This window comes from Argiope bruennichi, chromosome 7 (assembly GCF_947563725.1).
Source record: "Argiope bruennichi chromosome 7, qqArgBrue1.1, whole genome shotgun sequence".
NCBI classification, from domain to species: Eukaryota; Metazoa; Arthropoda; class Arachnida; order Araneae; family Araneidae; genus Argiope; species Argiope bruennichi.
In genome coordinates this window covers 35,790,273-35,804,085 of record NC_079157.1, presented here as the reverse complement: position 1 = coordinate 35,804,085, position 13,813 = coordinate 35,790,273, and the positions used below count along the sequence as shown (strand labels likewise).

At 30.8% G+C, this 13,813-nt stretch overlaps 1 protein-coding gene across 1 annotated transcript in view; it reads right to left on the bottom strand.

Moving 5' to 3' along the window:
* The window catches only part of LOC129975711 (glutamate-gated chloride channel-like), a 525,971-nt gene that overhangs the window by 45,569 nt on the left and 466,589 nt on the right, over positions 1–13,813 (bottom strand). The window contains exon 6 of the mRNA XM_056088870.1: positions 8,239–8,306. Within this exon, the coding sequence (XP_055944845.1) occupies positions 8,239–8,306 (68 nt within the window). The remainder of the gene's footprint in view (positions 1–8,238; positions 8,307–13,813) is intronic.

The following is a 13,813-nucleotide window of genomic DNA, read 5'->3' as shown; positions in this document are numbered from 1 at the left end:
TGATTTAAATAAATAAGATGTTTCTTTACTTTTTTGTGATTATATACTGTTATAATTTATAAGTTACAAATTATTTTTGGGGATATTTACACTCTCTACCAAAACTGGCAAATAAAACAAAGAAACGCCTGTGTTTTCATTCTTTTTCTAAAATTTCTAATACCGGTATTAAAACCGGTATCCCGGTATTAAGATTTAAAAAATACCGAATATCGGTATTGAAATTTTGGTCCGGTATTGCAATCCCTACATGCAAGGTATTTTCTGGCATGATAAGTGTATTAGAGTGTATGCGAGAAAGTTGTAGTGAGTTTACTCAGCTGGTTCAAGTTACCGAACTTACTGTTTAGTAACTTCCATACTGTTCAAATTAATTTCATACTGATCAGAGTCCAGTATGTTCTAACTGTTCAAAACGTTGATCATCTGTCGGTTTGTATTTTCTCATGAATTTAAACGTAATAACACAAAAGCAGAATGACCTAAATAAATAAAATTTGGTATGTTTTCTTTCGACCCAACTTAGTTCTATATGAAATTTCAGTTTAATCGGAAGAAAGAAATCCTTCCAAAATACATATCCAATTTTGACGAGAATCAAGCGAAATATCGAGATTAGTAACGATTTTTCGCCAAAGTTATGCATTTAATAAACAAGAATAGATTCTTTTTCACAATATTACAATACATATAAATCTTGCGTCTGAAAATTTTATTTATCTTTGTGTTCACAGACCTGGCCAAGGACCATCATTTTATTTGCATTGTGGGTGGGGTGGGGTGATAACAAATTTATAAGAAAGTTTGCAAGAAAGATTAAGGGAGATCACTTCCTTTGGTTTCTTTCCGGTATACAAAGTGAACAGAGACAAATTATTGTAATCTCTGTATTAATTTTGATATTTTGATTGAGATAAATATTTTAAATTCCCCTAAGTCCAAAAAGCACATTTTTGTTATTATATCTGTCTGCCTATGAGCACGATACCGCATAAATACTTTGTTCCAGAATGATGAAATCTGACATGTTCTCCTTACATCAAAATTTTAATATTCAGTCATTTTTTTTGACACACTGAGGAGATGTTTTCCTGTTTGTCTGTCCGTGTTCATGTAAACATGATAACTACAAAAATGTGAAGAACAATATAGATAAATGTGAATGAACAAATTTATCATTTTGTGTGTAGGTTCGTATCAAATTACGAACCAAATCCGTCAAACTTCGTATACAAGAAAGTAAAGGGGCTGTTCAAATGAAAAGGTACGAAACGACACTGTGGGTATAAATGAAGACTTTATTCAAAGTATACACCATAGACCTGAGCACAACGATCCCATTGATTAACGAGCCGAAGTATTCCTTGTTCCCAGAATTCCTGTGACCGTGACGAGACCCAGTCCTTCACAGCGTCCTTGAGTACGCTGACCGAATTGAAGCGCTACCCTTTCAGATGTTTTTTCAGGGGGCCACACTCATGAAAATCGCAGGGTGACATATCCGAGCTGTAGGGCGGATGGTGGAGCTGCTCCCACTTGAAATTTGTCAGTTTTGCCCGTGGGACCCTAGAGATGTGTGGGCTCGTGTTATTATGGAGCAGAACTACACCCTCCGTGAGTAGAATGGTCTTTTGTTTTTGATGGACCTGCGTAGTCTTCGGAGTGTCTCACAGTACAAATCGGAGTTAATAGTTCTGAAAAAATATCTGAAAGGGAAGCGCTTTAACTGTGAGACACTCTGAAGACTACGCGGGTCCGTCAAGGACAAAAGACCGGGGCTACTCATAGAGGGTGTAGTTCTGCTCCATAATAACACGCGTTCACACGTCTCCAAGGTCTCACACGTGAAACTGGCAAAGTTCAAGTGGGAACAGCTCGACCATCCGCCCTACAACCCGGACATGTTGCCTTGCGATTTTCATGTGTGTGGCCGCCTGAAAAAACATCTGAAAGGGAAGCGCTTCAACTCGGACGGCGAACTCAAGGACGTTGTGAAGGACTGTGTCTCGTCACGGCAACAGGAATTCTGGGAACAAGGAATCCTTCGGCTCGTTAATCAATGGGATCGTTGTGCTCAGACCTATGGTGTATACTTTGAATAAAGTCTTCATTTATACCCACAGTGTCGTTTCGTACCTTTTGACTTGAATACCCCTTGTAAAAAGTGACGAGTATGTTAACATCTACTTGTATACAAAATATAATGAATTAATGAAATTAACTTTTTGGTTTATTGCAATTATTATAGATGTTAATACTACAAAATTGTGATAATTGATGTGGGATGTAATAATTATTTCCATGATTTTTTTTCTTCCTTCATTACACATATGATGTCATTATTACAACAAACGTTATAATGAATGAGAAAAAATGTGAATGAAAAAAAAATCATTATCAGCCATATAGTTGAGAAATAAGATGCTCATTATAAATGTGTAGTTACTTCAAACATTTTTGTCATTTATTTCCTTATATCAGTTTTAACACATCTTAAAGTACTCGTAAGTTTTAGTACATTTTATTATCTATTAGAATACAAGAATTTAAGTTATGGATAGGTATAGACTTATGTATTCGAATTTAATCAAGATAAGTTGAAATTTGACGGAAAAAAAAAGATGGGACTAAGTAGATATAATGTAAGGAAAACCAGCTAGTGTGGTCTTCCCAAAACATTCTCGCATACTTTCTAATAAACTTGTCATTCCGGAGAACGCCTTATATGGCAATGGCGTTCAGTAGTTTCGAAATGTTGACTTTCGGCATGAATTTAGCATTTTCAAGCCAAAAACGAAATATTAAGTTTAGCAAACTGAATCTAATGTGTCATTCGTGGCGAGTTATTTGGCGATTAATCTTTGGCATGCGGTCGAATTTTTGCTTTACGTGTTTTTCATAACCGAATGAAAAAAAAAAAAAAATTGACACAAAACTGCAATATAATCTCAAAATCCCAAACCAAATGTGATATATTTAAGTCATTGTGTTTTTGAATTATCACCTTTACTCGTTTCTGAAAGTACAATGAACCCGTTGTTGTATTTGGCTCAAAATTTAGCAGGTGTCTAAACTATAGATATGGAATCTGTGAACCGGACTTTATCTATCTAATTCTTGCCGTTTTGTAATTATTTTGCTAAAATATTCGAACACCCGGACAGACTTCCACTGAACAAATTTGATGGAAATCTGCAAATTTGATCTAAGAAATAATAGATACCAAATTTCATCCGTCTAGCTCAAAACGTTTTTGAGTTATCCTTGTCATAAAGAGACAGACATATATTTTTCAAAAATGTGTTTTTCGAACTTATAAAGGTGTAAAACGTGGAGAATCGTTAAAATCATGAATTCGAATTTTCTGAGGATTAATATATTTTTTATAAACTACAAAATACGAAAGAATAAAAAAAACAAATAAAAGTAACACTTATAAAGAACAAATGAAAATTTTTAATTAATATTTGTTACAAATTTTGAAATCATAGTTTTTTGCAAGCCTACAATTTTCTTGAAGAAATTTTTCTCAATTAAATGATCTTTTATTCATATATCACGATATAAATTTACGAGTTATATAAACGAGAAGATTAGGTAATTATAAGTATGGCATGTGAAAACTAATCAGAGTGAGGATGCTATGAGTTCACACAAGTAAGAAAAACAAGATATGATTCCACGACCAAAAAATTAACCCCTTAAACATCATGTCCGAAAGTCATATAGGAGTTGAATAATTGGCTTTTAGTTTTATAAGCTGATATCCAATCATTTAAAGATGCTATAATTCGATGCAAAAATAGCACACAATCCATAAAAACCTCAAGTATTTTATGGTTTCTTAAATATATTAGTTAAACTGAATTTTATCATAGAATAAGATGCCATTTAATTAGATTATGAAAAGAAAAAAAAAACAGTTAAGAGGTTGAAGAATATAAGGATTTCGAAATATTATGAAAATGAAGAGAATTACAATTTTTAAGATAAGAAAAGATAAAATTTTAAGAAGATAAAAGGAAACCAACTAATGACAAACAAATTGTTGAAAACACATTCGCAAAATGAAAAAAATAAAAGTTATAATATTGATTTATCGTTTTAAATAATTTGAGATTTCCCAATTTGTATTTTATGGTTTCAACAAAAAAATTCTAGAAAGTTTTGAATGGAACTTTCTGGTTTCCTATTTTATGAAAATTTAATTTAATACTAAATTTTGCGAAATATAACCTAATAAAGAAATCCGTTTTCCGTTGTGAAATGTCAGACTTCAGGAAAATTCTTAAACAACTAGGACTTCAATGTTTCAAAAAATTAGTTTAATTGCCGATGTAATTAAAAACTATTTAGTACTAATTAAAACATGCATTAATTAAGAAAAAGATAAACTATACGAAATGAAAAAAAAAAATCTTCCAGCATTATTTTAATGAGTATTTCGCAAGGAGAAATATTTTATTTTAAGATAAATATTTTAAGAATTAAATAAATACTTAATCAAAAGAATTCAGCGTATTAAATTGGAGTAATTAAATAGTTTTTAAGAATAAATCTATTTAAAGTAGCAAGAAAAACCAAAGCTATAATGAAAATTGAAATATTGAGAACTTAGAAATTTTACGACTCAAAATACTTATATATATATATTTAATAATATAAATGATAATCCTTTCAAAAATGTTTACGTAGATTTATTTCGAAATGCTACATTCAGAATTCAACAAAATTCATCTTTATTTAATTAGAAATCTTAGTTAGCATTTAATTTAATTATTAGGAGCAAAGAAAAGGATGAACTGAATTTTTTAACAGATATTCTTTGATTCTATGAAAACAAATGTACTATGAAATGGCACAAAAATAACTGAAATTATATTATACAATTCTTTGTTTACTAATTAGGTACTACAGGAATATTTCTATGTGATTAAGTTATGATAAATTTAATTAACTGAGAAATTAGCGAAGGTTTTTAATTAATTAATTAATTTTATTATTAGCGAGAGTTAAACCAAAAAGTTTCTCTCATACGCTGTATTAAACGTGTTAACCTTCTTCCACCGCATAAAATTGTAGGCAATGAGCTAGGCGTGAATGCCACAGGTGCACAAATTTTTATTTTCAGCTCGACATATGAAAATTGGCTATTTCTTAATATGGTAAATAAAACTGTTATTTGTGCATTAATTTCATAGCACTGGCGGATAATAGTTATGAAATATCGAACTTAAGGTGAAATCTATTTGTTTTAATGAATCTGTCTAGCGCTCTTTGACGATAAATGGCAGGCATACAGTTAGTTTACAAGAAGCATAAAATCGGATACATAATTTGGATAACTTTATTTCCTATAGATTTAAACCAAATTGGGAAAAGGACACCAATAGTATTCACAAGATGCCAAATTTCATTCATTCTTTTGCAGTAATAAGTTGTGATATTTACATTCATGCGAAACTATTGATAGGCGGATGGTCAATTCTTTGATAGATTTGTTTCAAAATTTGATGTTTAAACAACAAACCAATGTTCTTATACCTGTTACTTTATTACTCTCTCATATATGTAGTTATATAATTTCTCGTATAATAGTCAAGCAATTCGTACAATAGTCAAGAAAATCGGACTCGAGATTTTGACGAATCACCACGTTTTAGACCTCATTGAGACTAAAAATTACATTTTTTGGAAAATATCCATTGCTCTGTCTGTGGCAAAGATAACTCAAAAACACTTTGAGATAGACAGATGAATTTGGTACACGATCTTCAAACCGAAACTTCAATTGGTAATGGCCGATTTCTATTAAATTTTGTGCCAAATGCGGTGAGAGGAAATCTGTCTGTCCGGCTGTTCAACTACAAGTTAACACTATAAGTACAAAATGAAGAGAGCTAGATAGATAAAATTTGGTACAGCTTTAACATCTACAGTACTTATACTACATAGCCCATGACATCAATGCTCCAACCCAACCTAAAACCAACCATTCCTGCTCTAACCCAGCCAAGTCAGCTCCTCACCAGTCTAACCGAATTCAGCTCACCTACTCCAATGCAACCCACTGCAGCTTAAAAATCTTTAACCCAGCCAACTACAACTCTGCCAACATCAGTATCACATCATCAGCCCAATCACCATTACCTCCACATCATTAGCTTAGCCATCTGCAACTCTCACTCTCCATGTCCACCCAACTGTTTAAATAATCGTTAAGATTATAGTCGCAGGGGCATGGAGAGGTGTTAAGTGTTAAGTACTTATACTACAGATACTTATGAAAGTTTGAGCTAAATCCAACATGAGGATAACCATCTATTGGTCCGTACTTTTAGAAGCGTACAAATGGATAAATTTAAAACGCTTTGTCATAAATATTTGAATTTCAGCTTGTGAATTTAGGCCTACAAATGTAATTTTCTGTCAGATTTTTTGTTTCAGTGGGTTGGGAAAAAATTACTTATAAAGCACAAATTCGATTTTCAGTTACTGTTAACCACTTGCCAAGAATTAATCACCAAAAAATACGCCAAGGAATGGCACGATTCAGTAAAAATGCTAAATTCAGCCAAAGGTAGATAATTCATAACTATTACGCCAATGCCATGTAGGGAATTCTCTGGGTTAACACCTTTATTAGAGAATTGGGGAGAAAATTTTGGGGATACCATTTCTGCTGGTTAAATAATTGCGCTTGCATGGATACAAAAGTACAGACAGTCAGATACTGAACACGTTTTGGGATTTGGTTCCAAATTCGATATCTGTCTGCATTTTAGATGCAAAAGCAGCGCACTAAATTTTTTCTATCTAGCTCTTTATTGTTTGTAATTATTATTATCACTTGTATTCGACAGTCAGACAGACTGATTTCCACTGAAGAGATCTGAAAAGTGGAGATTGGACAAAATCTGGAATTGGTATTTTTTGATAATTAGAATATTTTTTCATTGCGTACTTCTTATAAAAAAAAGTGATAAGGTTGTTGGAAATAAATTATAAATTAAAACAATATGCTTAAATTTCTTCACCAGTAGAATGATATAAATTATCACAGACATTGCTGGAATTTTGAAATGAATTTTTATATTTTAATTTTTTAATTGAAATCTTTTTAGTTTAGAAGAGTTTTATGTGAGTCTTTGATGATGAGTTTAAGATGACTCTTTTATGTGATTTTCTCAGGTTTTTGGTATATCTGTAATGTTAATTAGTTCGATATTACGCAAAATAAATACCATCTTAACTCTATCGCTGGAATATGATATTGCTCTTCGTGAGAAATATTCATATTTCTACCACAATATCTTCCTTTTGTGTCCTTGTATTTGTATTTAGGTATTTTGTGAGTTTGTATTTATGTATATATGCAAGGTGATTTGATCCTGAGACAAAAATTGAGAGAGGGTAAAGCTTATTTAAACATACATTTATAATTGGGAGTGACGCTTTCAGATTAGAACACAGAACCAACGTCTGGGGGGGAGGGGTCCCCTTAAAATTTTCTAATTCATTTTTAATAAAGATGTTATGCTCCTATCTTACACAAAATTGCAGAATTCGGGTGCAACAAGTGCTCAGAATTTTATTTTTATTGTGTCGCTCAAACATATCCTCAAACAAAGGTTGCTGCAAATTAATGCAAAAAGCGATTATTTTCTCACGAAATGCAGGTACCTTTCATGGTGGATCTTCACAGTTGAACACACCCTCCTTTCCCTTCCGTTGAAACAGTACACTATCAGAACAACGAAATTTGATAACAATGTACATCATAACTGTGTTACTTGGTGCCGTATTATCAAACTCCTCTTGGAAGTGTTCTAACACCTTTTTCAAACTCAGCCTACCTTCACGATTGCTTCCGTATGAGCAGAAACAATGATCAACTATAAATATTTTTTTTTCTCTGTCGAGAGACCCATTTCCAACAACTGCACAACACAAAATTCTTTGCATTACTGCAAACACGTGCAGCTGGAGCCATGCCTCGTCGATTAACGCAGCCACGTGTTCGAGATGCGCGAGTTTCAGTATTATATATTTTGACGCATACTGTAAATCGTTTTTGGAATAATCATCTTTAAAAAATAAAGGAATTTTGGATTTCATGTATTGGGAAGGGGTAAATGAAAATAATGATATCATGAAGCATTTAATATGTGAAGACAGATAATGAAAGTGTTGAAATTAATATCAAAATTGCTTTTTTTTGCTGAAAAGAATTCTTACCATTTTCACGTCATCTATTTTGCTAATGCTTCTGATAAACATATTGACTCGCACCACTGCTGGACCATCTAAAAAAGAAGAGAAAAAATATTAATGCAGGCACCTTTATTTACCATAAGGTGTTTTATTACCTTATTCACCAATAAAATGTTGCTGTTACATTAATTATGAAATACAGGAATATAAATTATTTTATTTATAATACTCAATTAAACAGTAAAATTTGCAGAAAAATTTTTTGAAACATTAAAATTTTTTTAAGTATGCTTTTATGTTTCTGCCGCAATTTTCAATTTTCAAAACAAACATGTTTTAAGGAAGTGAACAAGAATCTTTCTAATGACTAATTTAAGTTTTAAACATAAAGTTATAAAATGATTCGAAGCGAATTGTTAAGAAGTATTTTAGAGGATATATATATATATATATATATATATATATATATATATATATATATATATATATATATATATATATATATATATATATATATATATATAATAAATTAATATATTATATATATTTATATACATATATATATTAATTTTCACACCATGTTTATTAGTTTATTAGACTAATAAATATGGTGTGAAAATTAATTATTGTTGAAATGTAAAATTAAAATTATTGTACCAATTACATACTGTGCCTTTAGAATCGGGAAGGGTTCTAACGTCTCCAACTGAAGGGTTGCGAAGTGGCTCTACTGGATGATGATGGCACATGCAACGGATGACCACATTGATTGCATGGAGACAGTGCAGTTGATTGGTGGCAGAGTGGTTTACTGACTATTCTGTTCTATTAGCTAGCTAACTTACTGTGCCCTTAAAATCGAGCAGGGTTCTGACGTCTCCAAAAGACTGCTCTATTAGCTTTAGGTTTCAGTTTCTTGTTTTTACTGTCTTGCATACGAAATTTGCAAAGTGGAAATATTGTTGTAGTTGTTGTTTCTGATGGTACTTACCACGAACAAGCCCGCTGAATTTTTAAGTCAGCGATTGAAGCCGAAAGAGTACGTCTATTGTTTTTAGTAGCGCCAACTAGGGTCAAGAGTACGATTTTGCTACTCACGCATCGCATTCGCTTGCACAGCCCCTTTTTACAGGGGAGCACATTCATATATCTCACATATAGAACGGATGAAAAATAACCATTCCCAAACCGGGACTCAAACCTAGGACGCCCAGATCACGTGGAAGACGCGCTACCCCTATGCCAGGACGCCGGCTGGAAATATTGTAATCTTTATATTACTCGAAATCGAAATTTTGATGAATCTATGTTTCAGAACTTCTCTGAATCTGGAAAATACATTTTTGGAATTGTGCCTTGTCCCCCTGTGAATATAAAAAAAAAATCCTTTTTGGACTAAGCCAATGAAATTTGATTAATGACTTTGCACCAAAATTCACAGATTTATATGAAATTTTGAGAAATATCTTCTCAAAGAAATTCTGCTTCTTCGATTGTACGAATATAAAGGAACATGAAAAGTATAAAACGTAAAGAGTTTGGGTATTATTTGAAACATATGTTTGGGCCGCTGTGACTTGGTAGCAATGTCTCGGCTTCGCGTTCGAGACCTGATTCCATCAAAGAGCCGTCGTGTAAGTGGACCTGGTGCGCGTAAAATCCATCGGGGCCAAGCGTCTTTACACTGGTGTGGTGTGGAAGTTTGGAGAGGGGGAGTCAGCTGAGGCGTCTTTCTCGTCATCTGAGCGCGGTTCAAAATTACGAATTCTTTTCTAAAATAGCTCTAATGCTGCTTTAAAACGAGACGTTAATAAAACTTGAAACACATATCTAGAATTTAAAATTTTGATTCTTACCAAATGTTGTTCTAATCCATTATAAGAGTTGCCCGTTTGTCGGTTTGTACTTCCGAATCCATCTAAATGCGATAATTCAAAAACGCAGCGATTTTAATACATAATATTTAAGCATATCATTTATTTCATATATTCTGCCTTGTGCAATTAAATAGAATTTCATATCAATGAATTATTACAAAATTCTAACTTTCTTTTAACACTTATTGCGACTGCCAACGAATTGCCGGATAATTTAAAAAGAAAATGGTAGAGATCATTTCATGCTTGATAATTAATGGAATAATATATACTCTTGAAAAATATCGAATGAGGGGTTATTAAAATAAAATCCCACTTGAAACATAAAAGGATAAGCCATTATACACTTCTTACGTGCAAATTAAAACTATCCAAATATTACGAAAATTTGAAAATAGCTCTAATCCCTCCCCCTTCAAAAGTGAAATAATAATGTTAAAATTACTCATTTTTCTAAAAGATGAAATTCACTTCAAACTAAAATTAAAGGAAAAGGGAAAAAATATTCATAAAATAATCTAAATTCGACAGTGTGAAAAAGTGCCTGCAATCTATTTTGAGCAGCAGTTGAAATTTACACGTCGCTATACTGGGGGAGAGATAGGCTCTTCTTCTTCAATGAATCTTCTCTCTCAATCCGTTGCCATAGAAACCGTGAGACCTGTTGCTTAGCAACGTGTCTCGAATCACGGGAAGAAACTTGAACCACTCGAACGCATGAGTGAACTAGATGAGAGCGGGGGGACATGATAGCAGACTAGAAAGGGGTGCTCCTGGAGGGAGAGTGTGGGAGAGGGGGGGTATTCGCAAGGGTCGAAGCAAACGATAATTAAGGCAAGACTAAAGAATTAAAACACCTCCACGTCGGCAGTGTAATTACATTTGTACGTTTGTTTTCTCAAATCAAGTCGGTTTTGGATGGTACTGTTTACTTTGTTTTCTTAAAGACCTTCATCTGAAAGGAATAATTTAGTTCTGTTTGGATAACTTTTCTGCCTGGTAATGATCGAACCGGAAGTAAAAAAAATAATAAAAAAAAACACTATTTAACCACGAACAAAACACAGTATTGTTAACCTGAGAAAGATAAGAAGAAAAAAAAAACACACAGAGAAAACGAACCAGAGTTTCTATATTTAACGTATACTTTTTATAGAAAGAATTGAATTATGTTTGACAGAATAAAATCGGAAATTGACAAGTCCGTTGTTTTGCTAATTGAGAATATTATGAGTTGCATCTACTGACGAAGTGTATTATTTTATTGTAATAAATTAACAATTCCAAATGTAAAGTTATGCAATTAATCATTTTAGAGAGAAATGATACTGTTTTAGCGTCATTAAACGCATTTTTGTAAATTTCTATTTTGAAATTTACATTTATACTTATATACATATATATATAAATAAATTCATATATATATATAAAAAGATGAACGTTGATTTGTATATCCTTTATATTACTCCATAATTCTTATCCGATCTTAAATAAATTTAGCACATTTTCTCTTTAAGACAAAAGAAAGGTCACGTTCAAATTTTTAAAGTTCCAGAGTCGGTTAAAATTTAAATTAAATAAAAATTAAACAGATTGTGAGGTTTTCAGTTATATTTTTCCAAATTATCCCAATAAAAACACTTCTTAAAGTACCTTAACACTGAAAAAACATCTTTTAATAATGCCAATTTCAATTCCTAATAGTTGTTTTTCTTTAAATATATTCATAAAATTTCATCTCATACAAATCTATGATAATGTTTTAGGCAGATTCTTATAGGAAGCTTATATATATATATATATATATATATATATATATATATATATATATATATATATATATATATATATATATATATATATATATATCATATATATATATTCATATATATATATATATATATATATATCATATATATATATATATATATATATATATATATATATATATATATATATATATATATATATATATACACAAAAGTATTAAAATCAAGTTAATAGGAAAATAAAAAAAAAACCAAATAAAAATTAAATTAAAAAAAAAATATAAAAAAGAATCCGGCCTGAAGACTTTTTCAAGGGTCACCCTCAGGCAGGGTTTCAAAAAAAAAAAGTCTTCAGGCCGGATTCATTTTTATATATTTTTTGGTTTAATTGTTATTTGGTTTTTTTTTTTTTTGATTTTCCTATTAACTTGATTTTAATACTTTTGTATCAATTCATCTGTGTTTTAGAAGTAGCTGCAGTTGCGCTCTCTAAATACTATGAAGTTCTTTTTTTGGTTTTAGTTTGAATAGGTAATAATTTTTAGTTGCGATTTCGAAACTGTTTTGTTTTGTTTTCAAACTATTTCTTACTTTAGATTGGTTACTTATATATATATATATATATATATATATATATATATATATATATATATTATAATTATATTATATATATTAATACTTACATATATATATATATATATATTTCGAAATTATATTTCTAAAATGTTCCCTTATTTCCTGATCCAATTCAATCTTTTTTTATTTAATTAATACTATAGAAGCTCTATAAAAATGCTTAAATCAGCTGTTCCGAAGCTCCGAGTGAAGAGATAAAAAATTGTTCAGCTAAGCGTATTCTTTTTAAAAGATACCTTGATTTCCCTATCCTAAATCGACACGTGTACAGAAATCCCTATCATAGTATATAATCATAGGGATAAATTTGTCTATTCCAATTATATTGATACAGGTTAACTAGAGAAATTTTGTTTGGATTTTAACTGGTTTTAAATATTGTTATTGTTAGAAATGTAAAAATCTTGAACGAGTTTATAAATAGCCCGTCTAGCTTAAAGGAGGAGGAAATGGTGTGGTGTGGGGGTTAAAATTTTCATTTCGCTTTAACGTTTTTAACATTGAAGACAGAAAAATAAATCCATTTATTCAAATTAGCCCCTCATTAAGACGAACAAGATTTGTGCTTTAAGTTTTTAGATAGCTGCAATATCTTAGAAGTTAGGAGTTGGTAAAGGATTTTCAAGCCCTAATATTGACTGTTTTTAACATCAACAATTTATTTTGCCAGATAGTAACTTAGATCTAAAGGAAATCTATCTTTACCTTCTAGCTTGCCGAGAGGATTTTTTTTATTATTGTTATGATGATAATCCAGCTAATTTCATTGTTTCATTAAACCAACTTTAAAATTTACATGAGAAATTTCTTCCTTTAAATATTAGCTTAGAAACAACATTTTCATTTCTGTTTTTATACCACAGTGCATATATCTTTTTATTTGCGCGCAGTTATTTGAAGCAGATTGGTTATCTTAAATTCATACATTTCTGTCCAATCAAATAAGAAAGTGAAATTTAAATAAATTTTTCATATATTAATATTTGAACAGTCAGGAAAAACAGGAAACTGAGAGAATAAATAGGTCTGTAAAGATTGTATAGCAATGACAAAAATTAATGCTTTGTTACAAGAATTACTCTAATTGTAATAATATTATATATATGAATTTAGAAGAGAGGTTTATCAGAAGATTATATAAACATGCTATTCCGAGAATTATTAAGAAAAATTTATAGAAGATTCGTAGTTCCAATCTTGAATATAGTAAAATGATAATATTTTATGATTCAATCATCCTTGCTCATTATATTTTTTTTTAAAAAAAAATTACTCTTAGTTAAAGAAGCAATAACATATATGCAAAAATATACAAAT